The sequence below is a fragment of the Lottia gigantea genome, assembly GCF_000327385.1.
Source record: "Lottia gigantea unplaced genomic scaffold LOTGIsca_130, whole genome shotgun sequence".
Lineage (NCBI taxonomy): Eukaryota > Metazoa > Mollusca > Gastropoda > Lottiidae > Lottia > Lottia gigantea.
In genome coordinates, this window is record NW_008707426.1 from 572,694 (window position 1) to 597,493 (window position 24,800).

At 33.4% G+C, this 24,800-nt stretch overlaps 2 protein-coding genes across 2 annotated transcripts; one reads left to right on the forward strand and one right to left on the reverse strand.

Annotated features, from left to right (window-relative positions):
- Positions 1-216: 216 nt before the first annotated feature.
- LOTGIDRAFT_238101 (hypothetical protein) lies at positions 217-10,768 on the forward strand (the record flags this gene model as incomplete). Its single annotated transcript, XM_009049169.1, has 16 exons — positions 217-262; positions 1,315-1,569; positions 2,065-2,238; positions 3,162-3,258; positions 3,766-3,843; positions 4,408-4,702; positions 5,172-5,357; positions 5,628-5,747; positions 6,111-6,164; positions 6,360-6,485; positions 6,900-6,973; positions 7,509-7,616; positions 8,491-8,593; positions 9,343-9,452; positions 10,078-10,186; positions 10,601-10,768. Exons 2-16 carry the CDS (start codon positions 1,335-1,337, stop codon positions 10,766-10,768), a joined length of 2,037 nt encoding a protein of 678 aa, XP_009047417.1. The 5' UTR covers positions 217-262; positions 1,315-1,334.
- A 10,311-nt stretch (positions 10,769-21,079) lies between these two features.
- Positions 21,080-22,114, reverse strand: LOTGIDRAFT_172301 (hypothetical protein; the record flags this gene model as incomplete). The annotated part of the gene is made up of 1 exon (XM_009049170.1): positions 21,080-22,114. One exon carries the CDS (start codon positions 22,112-22,114, stop codon positions 21,080-21,082), a length of 1,035 nt encoding a protein of 344 aa, XP_009047418.1.
- Between the last annotated feature and the right edge of the window lie 2,686 nt (positions 22,115-24,800).

Below are 24,800 nucleotides of genomic sequence, written 5' to 3' on the forward strand. Positions count from 1 at the left end.
AGTTAGATCAAAAAACAAAAAAACACAAAATATTTCAAATTTCGATTCATAATTCATTTATATTTATAAAAAAACAAAATCTTGACCGGCATAGAAATACTCCAAAAATTTTGAAACACTTTTATAAAGATTTTAGAAAAGGAAGTCAAAATTTCGTTTTCTATATTCTAACTTTTTATTGGACCCGTCAGAGGGCGTGTTGGATTAATGGTGGACAGACGCTAGAATTTTAAAGAAACTAAAACATCTTTTGACTGTAAAGGTATTAGATTTTCTTTAATATTTGAATCATTGCTTGCATTCAGTCCCAAACAGATTTATCTTCCATATCAAGCTTGTAAAGAAGCCTATTTGCTCTCTGCCATCTTGACATTTTCATTTTTCTTTGGTTGGCAAGTGTAAACAAAGTTCATGAAAGAAGCAACCGACGAAACAAGTATAATCTTGTCACAAACAAGCCGCGATGCTAATCTGTGATTTGGGTTTAACCATTTAATTTTTTTCAGCTTGGCTTGAGGTAGGTCTGAACAATGGCAATTGGATGCTACATATTAATGAATTTGGCCATGATTTTTATGACTTATTTGGTTTTATGCCACCTTAATCAAGACATGCTCATCAACAGAAAGAATTATTAATTAATGATATGTTCATTTATGCTACCAATTATACAATCTGATGAAAACCCAAAATGATATTATTCTCATTTATTTCTGTTGCTTGATGGTGCAGAAAAGTAGGATGTAGAGTTAACACTCCATTCAATTCATTTTAGTTGCTCAATTTGCGAAAAAGTAGCTGTTTGAAAGGTTGTAACTATTACATGGGTTGAAAATGAGAGTTCTGCACTAAGTACCAGGGTCCTAAGTTATATTTATCAGATTACTGTAAGCTTATTCCTTCACCATCCGTTTGAATAATCATACCATAATCTCAGAAACAGGAATTTTTGGCCAAACTAATCAGTAATGGTGTTCAAAGCTCAAATTTGAGATTTCAAATCCATGTGCATGTGCTATCCAGTACTTTCCATGTTAAAAGTTAGAAAGACGACATCGTCTTCTCTTGAGACTCTGCCATATATATAGAAAAGACATAGAGATAGAAAGTGAAATTCCTAGTTTGGGGTATTTTGGAAGGAATTACATTACTTCAGAAGGTTACATACGTATATATTCAAGACCCAAATAAACCTCCAAAATGGCAAATATTTCCCTTTAACTTTTTAGTTGAGATATCCCAGTTCAGATCAAAGTTTTGTTTAACAGATGTTTGAAGTAATCTTTATCTTAATCAAAATGCAATGTTTTTCAGATCAGCTACTGGCTAGTATCATGTCTCGACCAGTGCCTTCGTTGGATTTATATAATTTTGAAGATAATCAATATGAAGAGAGTAAATATGTATTAACGAGTCCCAGATCTTTAGAGGCGTGTTCTCAGCTTGGTGTTAAACCAATAGATCTTCTGTATAAACCACTCTCAGAGTATCAGGAAGAACTGCTGCCAGAAGAAATTCCACTTCGTACCATTTTTAATATCTATGATGATCAGGAACAATGCAGACAGAGTGAGTATAAATGAAAGATTCATGTTAATGATTTAATTATTGGGACACTCTGAAGGGGTAGGTTATACCAAAAATTAGTTAAAGGGATGGTGCATTGAAATAATCGCTTGCAAAGCGAAATTAAAGGGATTGTAAAGGGATTTTCTAAATTTTTTATGTGTGTCAGAGACACTGATAGCATCAATTTGCACCATTCCAATTTTCAGTCAAAAGTCTGTGGTTCCTGAAATACCACAAAAAATAAGTGTTTGTATCACATAAGGCCTACATGATTAGAGACATCATCAAACACTTAGTTTTAGTGGAATTGCAGAAACCACAGACATCTGATTTGCTTTCAGTGCTTTCAGATACACATAAAAATCTTATTTACAATCCTTTTAACCCTCTTCCAATTAAACAGTAAATTTTAAAAGTGAATTTATTATCCCAAGAATATATACAAATAGATTTAAGATTTTTTTTTTTATTACTGTGAACATATTTTTATTATAGCAAAATTACAATTGTGTCGTAAAGAAAGGAGTAGGATTATAGAAGATAGAAATAAAAGTCCAACTCGAGTTTGGAGTACATCCAGACGTAGAAACTACTCTGTAGAAAGACCATCCAGTGCTAGAACATCCAGTAGAAAACAGAAATGTATCAGAGTTACTAGATCTCATTCAGGTAGGCTTAATGATCCAGTCCAGTGATGGGCAATTGGAAGAAAATGATAATCGATTAATTGAAATAATTACCAGCATTAAAACTATCATAATCAACAAAACAACTACGAAATTAATTTATAAATCCTTTAATCATTTGTATGTTTTTTAAGAGCCACATTAGATATGTGTTTTTGATGATTGATTGATTACATAATTTATTATGCCACTTCGCTTATTAATCTATTACATAATGTATCATGCCTCACTGATTATTAATTGATTACATAATGTATCATGCCTCACTGATTATTAATTGATTACATAATTTATTATGCCTCTCTGATTATTAATTGATTACATAATTTATTATGCCTCACTGATTATTAATTGATTACATAATTTATTATGCCTCACTGATTATTAATCGATTACATAATTTATTATGCCTCTCTGATCATTAATCTATTACATAATGTATTATGCCTCTCTGATTATTAATCTATAACATAATTTATTATGCCTCTCCGATTATTAATCTAATACATGATTTATTATGCCTTCCCATTATTGATCAATTAAATGATTTATTATGCCATTTCTAATTGATTACCGGTACATGATTGATTATGCCTCTCCCATCATTAATCTACTACATAATTTATTTTGCCTCTACGATCATTTATTGATTACATAATTTATTATGCCTCTCCGATTATTAATCGATTAATAATTTATTATTCCTTTCTGATTATTGATCAATTAAATTATTTATATTATGCCTCTTCCATTATTACGGAAGCTTCCGTATATTATTGATCAATAAATTGTTTATTATGCCTTTCACATTATTGATTTCATAATTTATATGCTTCTTTGATTATTTTGATTAATCAACACTTATCACCTAAAGTTAAAGAGAATTTGAACTATTTTGATATTTAGATGATGATTTATGTACAGAGAAACTACAGAGAAAGAGAACTGCATGGGCCACTAGTATAGGACATAAACGTTTAACACATAATGAACTAGAGGCTAGGTGAGTTCAGTTTTTAATATTAGATTTTTTAATTAGCCCTCATTTGTAATATAGCCACTTCAGTTAGGGTCTAAAGACGGGCCTCTTGAACATACAGCAAAATAACCTTTTGACCTAATGTGATGACATCTGCTTTAACCAATCTCTCACAAACTCCCAGCAGCCTGTTAAATTAATAAAAAATTGAGCGAAAGTTTGGTTTAATTTTGATTAGACTGATTTATTGTAGAAACAGGGCTTGAAGAATGAAAATTAAACTTTTCAAAGAAGCAAGAATTTAGGTTTTGGATGAACTTTTCTTTTTAGTTGTGCTCATTTTTTAGTTTTTTATTTCGTGTGAACTGCTTGGACAAATGGTGTAAAAAGAAAAAACCTGCTCTGTAAATTTTGTAATGTCGTCTACAAATTTCTGTCTAAATCGAAACCCTATGTCTGACAGATATTTCAAACAGATAGAAAGTAATTTTTGAGGGATGTGACTGATAAAACTTTTTGTAATATTTCTAGAGCTAATGAACTACATGAAGAAAGTATAAGATTACGTAAAGTTTTATTGGCCAGAAAAACAGGCAAATCACCTACCAGGTATATAACACCTTTTTTAATAGATCAGTCTTGTCCACTTGTTGATTCATCAGCCTATTGGTGGTTCAAGAGCTTCATGGAACAAGAATTCTGACTAAGTTCTGTCACTTGGCCAATATTTTATTAAAGGGATTATAAAGAGTTCTTTTCTAAATTTTTTATGTGTATTGGGACACTGATAGCATCAATTTGCACCATTCCAATTTTCCTGCAATTCCACAAATAAGAAGTGTTTGATGATGTCACTTATCACAAAGGGTCTAATTTGACGTAGCATATTTTGCGATCAGTGATGTCATCGAACACTTAGTTTAAGTGGAATTGCAAGAACCACAGAAGTGTTATTGAAAATTTGAATAGTGCAAATTGATGTTGTCAGTGTCTCTGATACATATAGAATTTTTAGAAACCTCTTTACAATCCCTTTAATATCAATGGAGGGAGTCATCTTGGTTTTATAAACTTCAGTTGGTTATAAAAAGTATCCAAAATTATTTCACTGTCAATTTTGAATTACCAGTACATAAAGTTTATATTTAGAATTTATTTGTTATTTTTTTTTAGGGAGAGCAGAAGTAGAAATAGAGTAGGAATTACCTCCCCTAGACAACGAAGTTCAAGTGTTAACAGAAGTCTATCATGCTCTTCAGTGGATCCAACACATAGGCGTTCACATTCAGCTTCTAGATTACAGCGTTCACTTTCAGCCACAAGACCAGAGCGTTCACTTTCAGCCACAAGAGCTCAGCGTTCACTTTCAGCCACAAGAGCTCAGCGTTCACTATCTACAAATAGACCCCAACGCTCAGTTTCGACTTCTAGACTAAACTATTCCACAGAGATTGGTATTCCACGAAGGGTATGTAACCATTTTCTTTTTTAAAAAAAACAGAATTTGAAATAATGATACTGAGAGCAGTTGGACACAGTTAGGTGAAAATTAGACCAAACTTTCACCTCCAATGCTGAGATTTTGTGACAGGAACAAAAGGTGCATTCAGTGTCTAATGCTTCTCAGAATACACCTTTTGTTGGCATCACCAAATTTCAGTGTTGGCAGTGTCATCAAAAAGACGAATGTTCAAGATTTAGACCCTAACTGAACAAGGCTATATATGTGATATTGCAGGAATCACAGACATCTAATTGAAAATTAGAATGGTGTATATTGATGCTTTCAGTGTCCCAGATATGCATAAAAAATTTAGAAACCTCTTTACAATCCCTTTAAGAAGGAGTCTGAAGGATTCATTAGAACCTAACTGAAGTGGCTATATTAAATATAAAAGCTATTGAATAAAACATCTAAAATAAGACTCATCTTGCAGGATCAAAAGATATTAGATATTATGGAAGCAAAACGCCAAGAAGATAAAGCTTTGAAAAGATTACAACACAGGGCAATATTGGGTTGGGATAAAGAAAGACTACTGGAGAAAAAATCGCGAAATGATGCTGAAAACAGACGTAGAAAATTATTAGCTGAAGAAAGCAGAATACATCAAAATAAACTGGTAAACTTTGTACCTTTTTTAGTCTGAATTTGTTGTCCATCATATTTACTTTTGCAATTTTTGCATCATTCCAATTTTCAATCAGACGTCTCTGGTTTCTGCAATTCCTCTAAAACTTAAATGGTTGATGCGATCATAAATCGCGAAGTACCTTATGTGAAAGCAAATTAGTGATTAGTCATCAAACACTTATTTCTAGTAGAATTGCAGGAAACAAAGACTTCTGACTGTAGGATTCCTTTCTTAAATTTGAATTTTGTTTGTTTTAAGAAATCTAAACAGGAAATGAAGAAGAGTTTAAACAATGAAGAGGAAGAATTAAGAAAAGAAAGATTAAAACAGAAAAACCTTAAATGGAAATCTTCCTTTTTACGTCAACATTTAACAAAGGTATGTAACTCTTTTTGATTACAAAAAGCTCGATTGGAGAGTTCTAAACAGGTTCTGTCTGTTCCAATTTTGCCCTGAATTTTAAGGTATGGAATATGTCACATTCAAAATCAACCCATCTCCGCCATTTTGAATTCTGTCTGCACCTTCTATTTTTTGGCACGCGTGGAAAGCGTTCTGAACTTTGTTCCAACTTGTTTTATTGATTGATTCCATGAATTACAAACTTGCAGAACTCTCTGATCGAGCGATTCCCAAGTGCTCTTATTAGGATTTGACAAAGCTATTACTATGCCTTGTGGTCTTGCTAAGGAATGTTAAGTTAGCGTAAGGTGGTATGCATTAATTTTCAATTTATTTCAGGAACAGAAAGCAGCAGATAGAAAAGTATTTAACCAGTTAAAAAGACGTACACAGGTAGAGAATTGTAAAGTTGTAAACACTATTTTCAAAGCAGGTATTGAATGCAGCATAATTCTGGGTTTCCCATTGTCTGTGATGACATTAAAATGCATTATAGATGTTTGCACGTGACAAAAAATCCCAATGCCAAGTTTTTATTAACGGATAAGTGAAAAAAATGGATGTAAAATTTGATTTCTTCTGTTACAGAGAAAGAATCTAGAATTAAAAGAAATGGAAACAGATGCCTATATTGACAGACTGACACGAAAACAGAATCATCACCTAAATAAATCACAGAATTATAGAGATAATAGTTTAGAACATAGAAACAAGGTGAGTGTATCGTTTATAATGGAAGGGGCAGGTCTAGAAAACATTTGCCCTGGTGTCATCACCTATTACCATCTTTTCCTTCTCCGCCATTTTGAATTCTGTGAACACCTACTATTTTTTCAAAATACATGGAACGTGGTCTGAATTCTGTTATAAATTGTTTTATTGAACATTATTATTCAGTGAGGTGTCGATTTCGGCTCTGGTGACGTTCAAAGGAACGACATTGACGCTGCTTAATGGCCACGTCAATCAAACTCAATGATAAAAGTAGTCTGTTAAGGGGCAGAGCTTTATTTTACATTCTGTTTACACAGATATAACTGAATACACGTGACCGCAGTTATCCAATCAAATTGCTTGATACTGTGTAATTATATTGGGTTATTTCAGCAATTTCAATTTTTTTTGTAGAATTTAATGATGAACAACCGAAATGAAAGAAAATTTCACAAAACGAGGAAAAATCTTCTAGAACATGAATTAGTGTAAGTTATTATTTCTCTGTTTATTTTCCTCTACCCATTGAGATTTTTAATTCTGAAACATTTTGATCTTTTGTTTACTTTTTATTTCTGTATTGTATTTTATACAACACTCAGTGATCAATGGGTTATTTCAATGTTCATTGTATTGAAGTTAATACAATTTTTTATTGTTGACTATTGGGTTGGAGTATGTGCTTATTAGCTTTTTTGATGATCTCCATTGTAATCTATCGAGATTTATACCACAGTCATGTACTGGTGGACAGGTGACACTGATAGCATTGATTTGCACCATTCCAATTTTCAATCAGATGTCTGCAGTATGACGATGTCACTTATTGCAAAATATGCTTTATCACCTAAGGCCCTTTGTGATTAGTTACGTCATCAAACACTTAGTTTTAATGGAACACGTGACATGATTTTGGTAATTCGGAAATTGGCACACACTCTCCTTTAATACGTTTACTGTTCATTGTTGATTGTTTATTTATTTACAGTTGTTTATTGTTAGTTGTTGATTGTTTATTTACAGCGATGATCTCGATAAATCCAGGATGATGGATGACTTACGACATTCCAGAGCTAAATCTAATTATAGTAAATATCTAGACAGTCAATATCGAGCTATCAGTCTCTTACAGTATGTATTTAAAATAAATTAACATATGTGATACATATTATCAGTCTCTTACAGTATGTATTCACCATAAATTAACACAATCTGATATATATTATCAGTCTCTTACAGTATGTATTTACCATAAATTAACACAATCTGATATATATTATCAGTCTCTTACAGTATTTATTCACCATAAATTAACATAATCAGATATATATTATCAGTCTCTTACAGTATGTATTCACCATAAATTAACACAATCTGATACATATTATCAGTCTCTTACAGTATGTATTTACCATAAATTAACATAATCAGATATATATTATCAGTCTCTTACAGTATGTATTCACCATAAATTAACACAATCTGATATATATTATCAGTCTCTTACAGTATGTATTTACCATAAATTAACATAATCTGATATATATTATCAGTCTCTTACAGTATTTATTTACCATAAATTAACGTAATCAGATATATATTATCAGTCTCTTACAGTATTTATTTACCATAAATTAACATAATCTGATAAATATTATCTATTGTATGTATTGAAATAAATTAACATAATCGGATATATATCATCAGTCTCTCACAGTATCTATGTTACATAAGTTAACATAATTTGAAACATAACTTTAGACTTTACTCCATGAGCTATAACCACTGAAATTTCACTTAGATTAATTAAAAGAAGCTAACATTCGCTGAAATGTGAAATTCTTAACCATGCAATGAGCCATTTTAGCTAAAGCTGATTGGACGAAAAAAGGGTGTTAGGTTTTAAACATGAATCATTATAATCTGAAATACAACTTTTTTTAAATTTTGTTTTGTAAATCTTTTGAAAGAAATTTAGATGAAAATTATTATTAATGAATTACAGAGAGGCCAGAGAAAATCGACATGCTAAAGCACAAGAATCCATACAGAAGATGGAAGAAGAACTGGAATCCTGGAGAAAACAAACTCTTAAAGAAAGGAAAGAGGTAGGAAGTTATGATGTATTTTGTATTTACAGGCTGATAAATATTCTGATAATGTATTTTGTATTGACATAAATACGCTGATAATGTATTTTGTATTTACATAAATACGCTGATAATGTATTTTGTATTTAGATAAATATGCTGATAATGTATTTTGTAGTTACATAGATACGCTGATAATGTATTTTGTATTTACTTGCTGATAATGTAGTTTGTATTTACAGGCTGATATTACGCTGATAATGCATTTTGTATTTACAGGCTGATAAATACACTGATAATGTATTTTTTATTTACAGGCTGATAATGTATTTTGTATTTACAGGCTGATAAATACACTGATAATGTATTTTGTATTTACAGGCTGATAAATAAGCTGATAATGTATTTTTTATTTACAGGCTGATAAATAAGCTGATAATGCATTTTGTATTTACAGGCTGATAAATACACTGATAATGTATTTTTTATTTACAGGCTGATAATGTATTTTGTATTTACAGGCTGATAAATAAGCTTGATAATGTATTTTGTATTTACAGGCTGATAAATAAGCTTGATAATGTATTTTGTATTTACAGGCTGATAAATAAGCTTGATAATGTATTTTGTATTTACAGGCTGATAAATAAGCTGATAATGTATTTTTTATTTATAAGCTGATAATGTATTTTTTATTTATAAGCTGATAATGTATTTTGTATTTACAGGCTGATAAATAAGCTTGATAATGTATTTTTTATTTACAGGCTGATAAATATGCTGACAATGTAGTTAATAGAGTCAACCAGTTAAAATCATTGAAAGCTCATAATAATAGATTAAGTAAAGAACTTGAACATCAACAGAATAGACAAAGGTATAGAATAATGCTGTATTCGTTACCTCTGGAAAGTAATATTCTGATGGGATATCGGAACTAAGTTTAGGACCAGACGCATAATGTCGATTTTCATAGAAGTTGCTCCAACTAATTTTTGGGTTGCTGGTTTTTGACCAAGACAAAAACCCAAATCTATTCAATGAGTCGATCAGGACATAGCCAAAAATTCTGCGATGTCCCTGCCCCTGCACCACACTGTACCAAAATATAGACAGCCTGGTCCTAAATCTAATTCTAATACCCCATCTGAATATCAGGGGCCTTATTCTGGAAAACTTAATTTATAATTATAGTGTGTCAGTAATCTGATTGGTCAATCACTTAAACTGATTTTAAATTTAGTTGTTTAATCCAATCAGATTGGTCAATCACTAAAATCGATTTTAAATTTAGTTGTTTAATCCAATCAGATCTGTGCACCTTAATTGGCTTAATTTTAGTGTATCCTATTCAACAAGTGCTTAACGTAGGTTGCAAGTGTTAGTTACAAATCTATTTTAGTTGTGCTCAAGACTTATCTGCTTGCTATAAAGAGGTACGAAACCTTGTGGTGTCTCTCTTAAAGAAATCTATCTAAGTTATGTGACTATTTTTATCTCAGAGTTGAAGCAGAAGAAGAAGCGTGGAGACACGGTACAAAAATAGATGTACAATACAAAAATAGAAAGAGTGATTTGATTCAGAGAGAAAAAGACTTTGCTGTACAACAGGTTAGTTACCCCTCCCCCCTTTTTAGAAGAGAAGCATCCGTTGTCACTAAGCATTATGCTATATTCTTAGTTAAGTCCCCTTATTTTAGAATAAGACAAAAACAGATGCCTGGGTTGTAGGGGGCAGCACGATTGGTGGATTCATGGAATCAACCGGACGTTCAGTAAAATAAGTTGGATAAGTGTTCAAAACGTGTTCAACGTGTGCCGGATAAATAGTAGGTGCAGACAGATTTCAAAATGACGGATAAAGAAACAAATGGGAAAATTTGGAATGTCATGTCTGCTTCCATAACGTTGAGATTGAGGACAGAATTTGAAGAAACAGAACCTGTTCAGATCTCTTCAATCAAGCACCACCCAGTTGTTGGACTGAAGATATGCCTTGTCCTTAGCCAGTGTTTTTCATTTCAGATGCGGGCAACAGCAAAAGTCACACAAGAACTGCGTGATTCAATACGTAAAAAATATGACACTGATACATTTGATAAGAAAGTTTTACAAGCTCAGATTCATGCTAATCTCGGAAAACGAACACCCATGAAAGCTTTGAAGAATAGATCCAGTGTTGAGCTTTGTTGATATAGTGTTTGTTTGACTGCCAACAAGACTTGATTAAATTTGACATCTACCCCCCCTTAAATTTGGAAATGAACTAATCCAATCGTAGATATACAGTTTCATATTGATAGATAGTATGCACATGTGGAAGAGTTCAATAGAAAGTTGAGGGGTGTCAAATAGATGATTGAAATCATTTAATATCCAGCCTTGTAGTTGTACCATAATCAGTTTTGTTGTTTCGTTAAAGGTATTGTAAGGAAGTTTTTCTAAATTTTTTATGTGTATCGCGGACACTGATAGCAACAATTTGCACCATTCCAATTTTCAATTTCTGTGACTCCTACAATTCCACTAACACTAATTGCAAAATATGCTATGTTACACAAGGCCCTTCATGATTAATGATGTCATCAAACACAGGAACCAAAGACGTATGATTGGAAATAGAAATGGTGTAAATTGATGATATCAGTGCCCCCAATACACATAAACAATTTAGTAAACATCTTTACAATCCCTTTAATTTTAGAAATGAGCTTGTCCAATCACACACTTAAGTATTATGTTGATAGACATATGCATGTGTGGAAGAGTTCAATAGAAAGTTGAGGGTTGTCAAATAAATGGCTGCCATTTTATATCCAGCCTTGTAGGCCAACCATATTTATGTTTTTGTTCATTGCATTTATTGAAAATAAGTCTGTTGTCTGTCATATAACATAATATAACATAGATTGATATCGATATAACCTTTTCTCGCTATTTATAGAAATAATGGAGTTAAAAGGTACACTTCCTCTCAGGATGGTTAAAATAAGTCTTTGTTCATCAGTGGACTTACCTGGTGAGATAACTATACAACAGAAACGAGCCTTTTTCAATAATTACTTCGTTTAATGGATATATTAATTATATATTATGGAGATTCTATTCTTTAGGCTTGACACCTGGTAAGTCTAACTGATGAATATATACACTTATTAACCAAGTTTGAAACTTTAAATTTCATGTCCATTCTAAGAGGTAGTATACCTTTAATAATTACGTAGTATGATTGGCCAATCAAACATCTTGGTTTTATACTTTTTCAAGAATTTCAAAGTTATGATGTTTCAGACATTTTAAGATCAGTATCTGGAGTTTCCATGACAACAATTTCGCTTTAAATCTCTGTTTGGGATTTGAATTTTTTTCAAACTTTTTCAAGGTTTTCAAACTTCAAGCACTGATAGGTTTATCATATTTATTGATTGATCTATCCAATCAAATATCATTTTATATGTAGTCTTTAGGCAGCCTTTTTGACCTCTTTCGATAGTTTTGATTGGTTAAGATTAAAGTCACCAAGACATCATCATGTAGGGTAGTATCAAAGCTGGAACCAAAGATTTTAAATCTTAACTAATATTAGTTACATTAGTTGCTATTAGTTATTTGATTGATTAATATGTAAGATACATGGTTTGTAACAGTTCTTGTTTTAGTATAGCTGATGCATACCCCTACTTTAAAGGTTACTTCCTCTTAGAACAGTGGTTCCCGCCCTTTTTCAGCCTTCACCCCTGGAGAAGTCACCTGGACCTTTCACACCCCTAAAAATTTTTTCATCCACATTTCCAGCATGTGATGAGATGAGGTGCTCTCTCAGATCAAAATAAATTCTTCTCCTACACCAGTTGGTCGAACCCCTGACACCCTAGTCCCACACCCCAAAACACCCCCAGTCATGACACCTGGTAAATCTAACTGATGAAAGTATGCACTTATTGACCAAGTTTGAGACTTTAAATGTTATGTCCATTCTAAGAGGTAGTATAGCTTTAAGGAAACTGGTCTTTGAAAAGAGTATGGGATAAGTATAAGCACCAAAGTCTATTTGCCTGTTGTATGGTATTATGTTATTTTATATGTAGCCTATGTGTCCTGTTGTATTATGTTATTTTATATGTATATACTGTGTCCTATTGTATTATGTTATTTTATATGTCTATGTATATATTGGGTCCTATTGTATATATAAAGTGATGTTTGTATAATATTATCATATAATTATGTATATTTATAATCATTTTAAATGAAGAACTGACAGGGAAAGTTTTAGTTAATTTTAACAGGGTCACTTTTCTAAAGTTCTTAATCTATATCTTACTGTTGATAATAAGCTCTGCTAACAGGAGTGTCCCTAAGAAAGTGGACATAGGGCCATCTTGTTGAAAGGATCCTAGAGAACTTAAAAGGATTCTAAAGAGGTTTTTTAAATGTTTTTTTTATGTGTATCGGGGACACTGACAGCATCAATTTGTACCATTCAAAGTTTGAATCAGACGTCTGTGGTTCCTGCAATTCCATTAAAACTAAGTGTTTGATGATGTCACTTATAGGAAAAGGACTCATGTGATACATGCATATTTTGCAATTAGTGACACTTAGTTTTAGTGGAACCTTTTTACAGTTGTTTTTCTTATGAAATCTCTAGGAGGAGACAAACTGGATCCAGTTGTTTTTCCTTTCATTTGGTTTCTTTGTTTAACATGTCATCCCACTCTGAATAATAGTGTCTACTGCTGTTTCCGTCCACTTTATGAATATTTTGACTACCTATCTTTTGTAAACTGTGATATTTATTGCCTGAATAATAATTATAATATAATTGTTGTTGAACGTTTTAATAACCAAATCATTTTTAAAGGGACAGTTTCGCCATTTTTGAGTGTTTAATTGGGTCTTATAAAATAGTCTTCAGAAGTACTAGTAGCCTATTACTATTAGTGATTAGCTTAAGCTAAAAAATTCCAGTTCTGAGAATAAGATACTATTGGCATAAGCGAACCCGACCATTAGTCAATGCCGGAAATAAGATAATAAGATTCTTTTATTTCTTCAAATCTTGTAGCTAAGTTAAAATTTTTTGCAGCTGCACACTTTGCATTGATCATTATTTTTGTTTTATTGGTAATTTTTATTTATTACGTTGTCTCAACTCCTTGTCCAGTTTGGAGTTCAGATGAAATAGTAAACACAACAGGGTGGCGCTCGATTGGAGAGTTCTGAACAGGTTCAGTCTGTCACAATTCTGACATCAATCAAAGGGAATGTCACATTCAAAACATCCATATCTGTTTCCTTTTTTCCATTCTTAATTCTGTCTGGACGTGGAAAGCGTTCTGAAGTCTGTTCCAGGTTGTTTCATTGAACGTCCGGTTGATTCCATGAATCTGGAACGTGCAGAATTCACCAATCGAGAGCAACCCCAAGTAACCAGTCTGCTCAATTTGTAGTCGTCAATGTTTGTGATGCAAGTAAGTCGAAATAATAATACTTTTTTTGCTCACTCATATGATCGGAAAAAAGGAGACAAAGCTTTCCTCGTGGCACTGTTTTACTGGTCAATAACCAGACGTTTGCGCTTCCTGCAACTCCGCAAAAAATGTGTTTGATGACGCCACAAATCGCAATATAATCTTTTATCACAAAAGGTTGGCCATTAGTGTCATCAAACACTTAGTTCTAATGGAATTGCAGGAATCGCAGACGTCTGCTTTAAAATTGGAAAAAGGGTGCAAATTGATGCTATCAGTGTCCCCGATGCACATAATTTACAACACCTTCAACTGTCATCGGGCACCACTGTTATAACTATCCAAAGTTATCCTTTGCCTTGTGACTTTGAAAGAGCGTTACATCATAGTGCCAGCCTTCCGAGCTCCTAGAGCGTCTTAGAGGGTTCTCTCAAGAAAATTTGAGAAAAAATGAATTGATTTTGTGTATCCTGGAACATATTTTGGAGAAAAAAAGTGGACATTTAGATTTGTTGAAAATAAAGTGGGGGTACAATTGGGGGTGCAAACCACTTTTCTTAGGAGTGGGGTGGGGGGGGGTTGGCAAATGACCCCCCTTTTATACCGCGTATGTTAAAATCCGGGGGAGGGGCCTCAACCAACTTATTTCCACAGACTCCCTTTTTTTCAAGTTGAGCCAGTGGTGATCATAGCGTTTATTACCTTTATTTTATTTTTGAATTCAGATGTATCATATGGCGACTTGGAATCGGAATGATAATGACAATAGATTTCACAACAAGCTGAAGAAATGACAGCAACCAACATATTATGCATCATACTAGAAAAATCGAAAGTAGCAGACCAATTAGAGAACACAGCAGAAAATCTGTGTAGGCAAGGTATCAATTTTAATTCGTTTTGATGTTTGGAAATTCATGTTGAACACGCTAAGACCACCGCAGTGCGAGTATTTATTTCATGTGGTCATTACAGCAATGTAATCGAGTAACAAATATCTAACAGACCCGTCACACCAGAATGGCGTCCTTACTGAGCTACTACGGCAACGGATATTTAACTTAAAGCATGTTAAGGCAGCCATAAGCCTGGTATAAGCGTGAAGTAAGTGTCAGATATCGCACGGTCGGCGCCATTGTCGCCAATAACCGCCGTTGAGATAGCCAGGGAATAAAGAATGTCTTTAGACAAGCGTCGTTATATCTCCATAAACGCTAAAAATAAAGTTCACTAAGCCCAAAGATTTTATTAGAAAAACGCCCTGAGTTGTAGAATTTATAATTTTAAGGGACTTCTTCACGTTTTCTTCACGTTTTCCGCGGCGACCAAGTACATTTATTAGTCGCCGTAAAATCGCAAATGATCGCGGACCAGTGTGACGGGGCCATAAGAAAAAACGGCAATTTCTCAATTTATTTATGGCTTTCTGCAATGAGTGAATCTTTTGTTTGAATACGTTTGATGTATATTATATTACAGTTGTCTGAACTGTTTCCTTTCTACATCTTTCAAGATTGATTCTATAGGTTTTCAGCCAAATATGAACATTTTTAAAACTGTTTATTTCATGCCATTTCATTTAATAGTTTAAGTCAAACGTCTGGATCTTATACAACCGACAATGTCAAAGTACGGATTTTTATTAAAGGGATTGTAAAGAAGTTGTATATGTTTATCGGTGGCGCTGATAGCATGAATTTGCACCATTTATATTTTTAATCAGACGTCTGTGGTTCCTGCAATTCCACTAAAACTATGTGTTTGATAACGTCACTAATCATAAGGGCCTTATGTGATAAAGCATATTTTACGATTAGTGACGTCATCAAACATTTTACATGTAGCAAAGCCTTATATAATGGGCTTTGCTATGCAGGAACCATAGACGTCTGATTGAAAATTAGAATGGTACAAATTGATGCTATCAAGTTCTCAATGCACATAAAAAAAATAAATAGAAAACCTCTTTACAATCCCTGTAAAACTCAAAACTTCTAAGAACTGTCTAAGAACAGTTTGATTTTAAGTATCAGTAGATGCTTTTTTTTCTATAATTTTCAATTAAAGTACATTTCTTCTAGAAAACACGTCATTCATTGATAACACTTCGTTAGGTTTAGCTATCTATTATTCTGTTTGATTAAAAGTACTTTTCGAGTTCGTTAGACCATTATTAGTAGATTTTCTTCAGTTTGAGTTTATTAACGTAACGAACGGATAGTCTTTCAGTTCTACGCACAAATGCCCAATGATTATGGTTCAGAAAAAGGTCGGAAAGTAATGATTTTACAATGACTAAGGAGCTATTTGTTGATCTCTCTTCTCCCTATATTTCATTGCTCGACTAATCAGTTAATACTGTGAAGCGAAAATTAATATTGAATACTCTGGACATTAAAAGTGGATTTTGACAATTGAAATAAATTTTAATGACTTGATATAGCCTACATTTTACTGTTGCGTAATAAGTGGTTAAGATAATTTCAAGTATTGGGATAATTGATAGCATCAATTTGCACCATTTCAATATTCAATCAGACGTCTGTCGTTCCTGCAAACTAAACGCTAAGAGCCTTATGTGATAAAGCATATTTTGCGATTAGTGCCGTCATCAAACGCTTATTTTTTGTGGACTTGCAGCAACCACAGACGTCTGACTGAAACCTGGAATGGTACAAATTGATGCTATCACTGTCCCCGATACACATACAAAATTTAGAAAACCTCTTTACAATCAACCTCAACGAGTTTGTTGATTAGGAGTATTTAAAGGGATATTCGGATTTTTAGTAAAAAGTTTTCATATTCAAAAACGTCGTAAATTATACCTGAAAATATTTACATAAAGTATAAATGTTTATATCTATGTAGCCTTTCTTCTTGATCAAACTAAATTTGTTTTAAAAGAGTTTATTAAAAACGGAGAGTACCAGTAATTGAGCAGTTTGGCCTAGTTTTTGGTTTTATAATGGCTCGATATTATTGAAACCTTTCGACCTTTCGACGAAAAAAGCAGAATTTCCCTTTAAACACTAATAAAGCGGAACCGTAGTACCGTATAGGTTTAATGAAGAACCAGTGTACCTTCCGTTAGGTATATAACTGTTGTTCTATGATTATTAATGATTATTATTGATTAATGTGAAGGTTTATTGTAACGAGGAGCTGTAGAACAAGACATAATTAAAAATTTAATACCGATTCATCACCTGTTATAGAAATTTTATGATCCAGTCGTTTGATCCTTCCGGGCTTTATGATAAATATAGTGATGATTACTTGACAATTAGATACTAGCCGAAAGTCTTTATTTAGCACATCTAGATAATCACGAACCTGGAACTTGGACAATATACTACATTAAAGGCCTTCGTATACCAGAAACGACAAAACACGGTACGACATGACACGACACGATACGACTTTTTAATACACATCCAAATTGACTGAAACGGCAAAAAAACATTTAGACGACATTGGAACGACACTTCAAAAAACGAAAGAGATTATTTTTTTAATTTCGATTTGTCGTGTCGGAGAACGTCATGCCATGACGTGTCGTACCGTTCTCATCATGACTGTATAGTCTATGCAGTTTATATTGTTTTATTTTTTGTCATGATGTACGTGTTGTGGCGTCTTATTCCTGATGTTTTTGGAGGCAATATATTATTTTGACAGAGCAGGCCCATCCATGCAGTCGGCGTAATAAGTAGTTTTCAGCCGGTGCTTTCGTAATTTCAATTGTATTATGTTTTTACAATCACTTTCACTAATAACCCCATAAAAACAGAGAATATTATACATCGTTAGGATCGTAATCGAGTCGACTTTCAGATGAATTTTCCTTTAACGCGCTTCTGAGAAACGGTGGTTTAAAGGCATACTACCCTTTAGTCTCAAACTTGGTCAATAAGTGTATATATTCATCAGATGGGACTTACCAGGTACCATGACTAAAGAATAGAATCTCTATAATTATAACATGATCCATTAATTATTGAAAATCACTTCTTAGTACGTTTCAAGATTACTCAGTTTAATGAATTATGACTTAGTTTTATGAATTATTACATAGTTTTATGGACATATTGGATATTGGCCATCCTCAGAAGCATTTCCTTTAAACCATATTTCTTCACCGTTGATATAGACCTTATCCAAGGATGGTAGAAGCAGATCTCTAGTTATATCTATCTAATTACTTGACCGCATCATGATATTATCTTTAGAAGTAGAATTGAATTAGCGTCATGACTGTGTTTTCTTTAAACAGCATGCTTTTATAAAGACGTCTGTTGAAAGTTGAATTAACTCGTCCATTCGTTGAAGATTTCAATTTTTTAGAGCGAGTCTGCAACGAAAATGTTTCGAAATAGGCCCAATTGGACACTTCAACACAGTTAGCTACAAAGACAAAAATGAAATAAATCCATTAACGAAATTTCATTAAATCTAATTTTTTTTAGATTTTTTTTTTAACGACTGCGCCATATTTAACGCAGATGTGATTTCTTCAGAAAAATCATTTTGAAATTCAATTATTTCATATTTTTCACTTAACGTTTATGCTTTAAAAATGAATTATTGATCATAATATAAAGTGGGGAACTTAAAAGGGTTGTTTAGAGTTTTTCCAATAAGGATGACTGATAGCAACGATTTGCAACATTCCAATTTTCAATCAGACGCCTGTGGTTCCTGCAATTCCACTAAATCTAAGTGTTTTATGACGTTAGTAAACAACGAGGCTGTTTAGAGGTTTCTACAAAAAATTATTTGTGTTTACGGTTACTGATAGCAACGATTTGCACCATTCCAATTTTCAATCAGACGTCTGCGGTTCCTGCAATTCCACTAAATCTTAGTATTTGATGACGTCACTAATCGCAAATTCCTTAAATGATAGTATCACTGATAAAGCATATTGTGCGATTACTGACGTCATAAAACGCTTTGTTTTAGTGGAATTGCAGGAACCACAGCTGTCTGATTGAAAATTGAAATATGCAAATCGTTGCTATCAGTCACCGTCAAGAATCGCAAAGGTTTTTATATAAATTGTATATATATAGCAGCTTTTTCGATAGTGACGTCATAAAACGTTCACTTTTAGTGGAATTGGTGTCCCTGATACACATAGAACGTAATTTAGAAAACCTCTTTACAATCACTTTAAATTGAAATGAGGTATATAGGGCCCAGACTATAGAACGCGATTATTGCCCTTCGAAGTATATAGGTATATAGGTATATAGGTTACCTTACGTCGCTTCCACAGAGTTGCAACATCTTGAATCCTCTGAATGACAGATCCGCCATTTTGTCAGTCTGCCACAAATGTGTACCCTCAGTTTCTGGAGTCTAGCGCCGCCACTAATTTGATAGCCAACTATCTCACATATCTATTTACTTGGCATCCGAAAGTCATCGTCGCCATTTTTCTAACAGTTGACGTTTTGCCTTGCGACTCCGTGTTTAAACTGGACACCTATTGTGTTCGCTTATCGCTACAGTAATAAATCTAACAGTCAAAATATTGACTGCGGGATTTGGCGAGTCGTTATCTATTTAGCTTAAGATGGAATGGTAAACTGGTCCGCCATTCCATCGAAAGCTTCGCACATGTAGCGATAAGCGAACACAACAGTGGCCCAGTTTAATGGAATGACCGACTACTTGACTACGTGTCTTGCTTCAGGTTTTTGCCAAGCTAGGCGTGGATAAGGTCTTTAAAAACTAAGTCACTAAGCCTTTGTTTATCTTTAAGAAGGCTAAACATCTATTCATAATCAATCATTTTATTTTTAATCAAGACTCAATTTTAATATAGGTGACAAGGCAGGAAATTACAACCAATGACAATAAAGAACTCAACTCGATTATTACATTCGCACATGCAAATAATCACATAAATATGAATTTCATCGCGAATTAAAGGGATTGTTAAATTGTTTTCTATATTTTTTATGTGTATCGGGCACACTGATTGCATCAATTTTCACCATTTCAATTTTCAATCAGACTGTCTGTGGTTCCTGCAATTCCACTAAAACAAGATGTTTGATGACTAATCGCACAATATGCTTTATCACAAAAGGCCTTTCGCGGCGTAAAACAATTAGTTTTAGTGGAATTGCAGGAACCACAGATGTCTGATTGAAAATTGGAATGGTACAAAATGATCTATAAGTGTTCCTGATAGACATAAAATATAGAGAACCTTTTTACAATGGAAATTGTGATGTTCTGTTTACACATGCCTATATCCTTGAGTGCTTAGTGCTCTGGGTAATGCCGCTGTCATGGCAAAATTTCCCTCATTGCACCCTGATTGCCTGTCTTAATTAGCACACATGGTTCAGAAAAGTAGGACATAAAACTCCATTCATTTCAATTTCTTGTACAGTATAGTAGAGTCTCAACACTGAAGTCTATTTCGCCCGTGAACTTCTTGAATAAATTCTATTAGAATCAACCTTTTACGGACATAGCCAGATTTGACTGGCAAATGCAGCGAAATGTCTTATCCATTCCATGTACTGCAAGAGTGTTATATTGCTGTTGTCGGATAACAGATTAACCACATTGTTAAAGAGGCATTCTGAATTTTCATTATTTATTTAAAGTGATGTTAATTATACGCGAAAATGTGTTATTCACTACAAAATCAACTTGAAGTAGTTTTAAAAGGGTTAATTAATTTGGCGATTCTATATTATTCGTTGAAACCTTCCGAATAAGTAGGAGACCCATTTTCTATAATTTGGCTTTTTTGTGCTAAAATTCGAACATCTGTTTTCCAACTACAAGCCGAAATACATAGCGACGTTAAAATACTTATGTGAACCTATTAATTAGTTTTGGCGTTAAAAAATTAACGGCAGAATTATTTTTTGTTAAAATTTTTAATTAAGTTAAGGAACAACTTTCCCTAGATTTTTGTATACAGTTTTCATAAATCTGAGCAAAAAAATTTGGTCAACAAAAAAGCAGAATGCCCATTTAAAACATCGCCATATAAACTTATTCACACCATGGTACCATGTTCTTGCTTTGGTTTTATAAAACATAGAATTCGTCTCAATGTTCGTCGAAATTTCCTACTAAAAAAGGAATAAAGATAAAAATTCACCGAGGCATTCAATTGGACCAGTAGATTACATATATTCCCTGCTACGCGGATGTCGTTCATTGGCTGAGGTAAACCGCGTTCCGACAGGTACGTTCTATACAGCAGTAACACTGTCCATGGTAACTGACACAATAAAAATATGATTACTATGGTAACCAACATCAACGTCATCTTGTGTTGTTCCCGCCGATTTTTAACACTGGCCTTTTTACTCTCCCAATGTAGCAGTTGTTTACGGTTCTTACTCGCCTCTAAAAGAGTACGTATTAACAAGGCATTGAAGACAAATAAGAACGAAAATGGGATGAAAGTAAAAATTGAAACGAACCACCAATAGTACCCAATTTGATAGCTGGAATATCCACTGAATATAGTCGGCTCACATCTATGTCCGCCATTTTGTAAACTCACGATTTTTGTTTCGAAGAACTCCGGAAATGTATTAATGATACAAAACAAGATTGTTATAAAAGAGATTATTTTAGCCTTCCGAACCGTACACCACACTTTTCCCTTGATAGGAGAACTCACGCCAATGTAACGTTCTATAGTGAACGCGACTGTTATCCAGACGGCTACATTTCCCGCCAAATCTGTGATAGGTCTGGCATACACTATGAAATAGAAAGCAGTGATTGGTTGATATGTGTTCCGACAATGAATAAATGATAAACACAGGGTCAATATAAGATACGTCACATCCGCTACACACAAGATAAAGAGGTAGAAATTGGTTGAAATACCTTTCATATGCTTATGACGTAACACTAATATATTTAAACCGTTGCCTAGCAACCCTATCGTGCTAATTAATGGCACAAGCAATTTCTGGACGACGTAACGCGTAATTTCTAACGATTCCGGTACTTCCGGTGTCGGTACTGTAGAGTTATCCTGCATTGACAGTACTTGTGTGAAATTGTCTGCCATCTTGATTTGATCTTTTGACCGCCGGAAATCAAGCTAGAAGCCTATCAAGGTGCATCTTTTAAAAAAAGCATTAAACCAGATACGTCGTCTGAATTGTCCATCATTCTTACACAGACGATTTTATTGGCAATTATTTTCACTAACTCAATCGACAACTGTGGTCTTTCACTATAAAGGGCGTGAGAGATTTATTCTAGCAATTAATCCAAACTTCGCGCCACTCATGAACAGACGACTTGGGGGATTTGATCGTTTTGACTCAAAAGTGTCTAATTTCAATCTGCTTGTGATAAATGGCTAAAATTGTCGTATCCGCTTTATCGTCTGATCACAATCTGGTTGTGTTTATTGGCCAAAATTGCTGTGTCCGTTGCGTCGTTTGATCACAATCTGTTTGCGATTATTGGCTAAAATTACCGTATCCGTTGCGTCGTTTGATCACAATCTGCTTGTGATATATGGCTAAAATTACTGTATCCGTTGCGTCGTCTTATCACAATCTGGTTGTGTTTATAAGCTAAAATTGCTGTATCCGTTGCGTCGTCTTATCACAATCTGGTTGTGTTTATAAGCGAAAATTGCTGTATCCGTTGTGTTGTCTGATCACAATCTGATAGTGTTAATTTGCCTAAATTTCTGTATCCATTGCGCCGTCTGATCACAATCTGGCAGTGTTTTTGAGCTAAAATTACTGTTTACGTTGCGTCGTCAAATCACAATCTGATTGTTCTTTTTTGGTTAAAATTGTTCTTCCGTCTTGATATTTCCCGTAAATCTGTAATTCGACCCCGAGAGGAAGATGATCACAGATTTCACTGGGTCAGACAGAAATAATGTCTCCAATTTATGATGATTATATGGCAGATTTTTCTACTCTCATGTGAATACCTGCCAAATTGTCTTCGAAAGGTATTTTCTTTTTGTCGTAGCCGAGGAGATAAATTAACGCTGTAATGTCTTTCTATTCAAATATTAATATTACACTTCCGATTATTCGTCTGGCAAGAATTAAATTTTTTTTAATCACAAACGCTATAAGCTGCAGATTGACGGACGATATAAAAAGAAAAAAAAATTCTTATAAGATTATTTTACCTTTTGTCGAGGTTGTATCACAAGTAAGATCGCAGGAATACGACGTCGAAAGAGTTGATTCTACGAAAAAAATTAGCATTTAATTTTCTGCTTTGGCTGTAACACAGTTCTCTTAACGATTTTAGTACGATTGTGTGAATGAATATTCCTCGCTACTTAAAACCAACGTCAGATGGTTTTACTCAAAGATAATTGTAACTTATTTTTTTTGTTTCTTCAAAAGCACACCACCTTTTAATGTAATGATCATGTAAACCACTCAAGCAAAATATAATAAGATTCGCTCACTTTCTTTCTAACCATTACACGGGGCAAAACAATTTTTTTTATGCACTTTTACCTATTAACAGTAACACAATATTTTTATGAATTATTCGCTCCACACCGTTATATCGACCAGATTATCTGAAAACAGCACTTTGTATTCCATGTTTTCCTGTGGGAAGAAATTTTCCGATTTTGAAAAACTGCCACAAGACTTTTTTATCTGATCGTTCTTACTCGAACCAAAATAACTCTGTTTTTCACTTGAAACTTTCTAATATTTCTATCGCGCGCACTTTTCTCTTCTTCAAGTTCGTCAAGAAACCAACCTGTTTTAATCCTTATATCCTTATATAATATAAAATATACAGCAGTTATCAGCTGTGGAAATTAAATTTCTTATGAAAATCTATAAGTAACAAGCTCGTGGGACTGATTTAAAACTGTTTTTTTTTTACCTCCGCTTGTCACACCACTGTTCCACTAGTTTGTAAATGATAAGATTCATCTAGAAAACTCTCAGTTGTTGAAATTTGCAGCTATTGTTCATTGTTTTACTACTATAGGCCTACTATACTCCATTTGGTATTCCTGTTGAAGTAGTGGGTAAACCTGACGTTGTGATACGGTTTTGTGTTGACTTTATATTGTCTTTGGTGTTCTAGCTTCTGGTAATATTTTGATCGATATCTCTGAAATAATAAAGACACCATTAAATTGAATAATAGATTATATTATCAACTGAAAAGATTGAAAAAAAATTTGCATAAAAGGTTTAGTGTTGCCGTTATTGTCCTTGACTCTGTAAGAAAAACCATGGAATAATAAACTTTTAAGCGAGTTTTGAAAACAGAGGGGATCGTTCTGAAATCAATATCTCTGTTATAATTGTAACAGAAACACGTATTAAGTTGAATTCATTTGATTTTAAAGAGTTTATTATTTCCAATGGTATCTCTTAAAAATCCAAATTCCAAATCGTATCTTAGTTTCAGAACCGGGATTTTTCAAGCAAAGCTAATTAGTCATAGTGTTAAGAGCTTTCCGTCGAAATTAGAGAGTTTAAATTAGAGCCTTCAAATCCATCTATGTCCAGAATTATCCGCGCTTGAAAGCTAAAATGATGACTCGTAATTTCTTGAGACTCAGTATCTCTGAAGACTATTTACATAAATATATTCAAGATCCGAATCAACCCCCGAAAACGTCGGAACTGTCCCTTTAAGCCAGACTTTGAAATGACAACCTACACACACAATTACGGGAGGAAATTACAGCAACAAAATGCAACCCTTTACTGCCAAATGCTGAATGACAAGACGTCGTG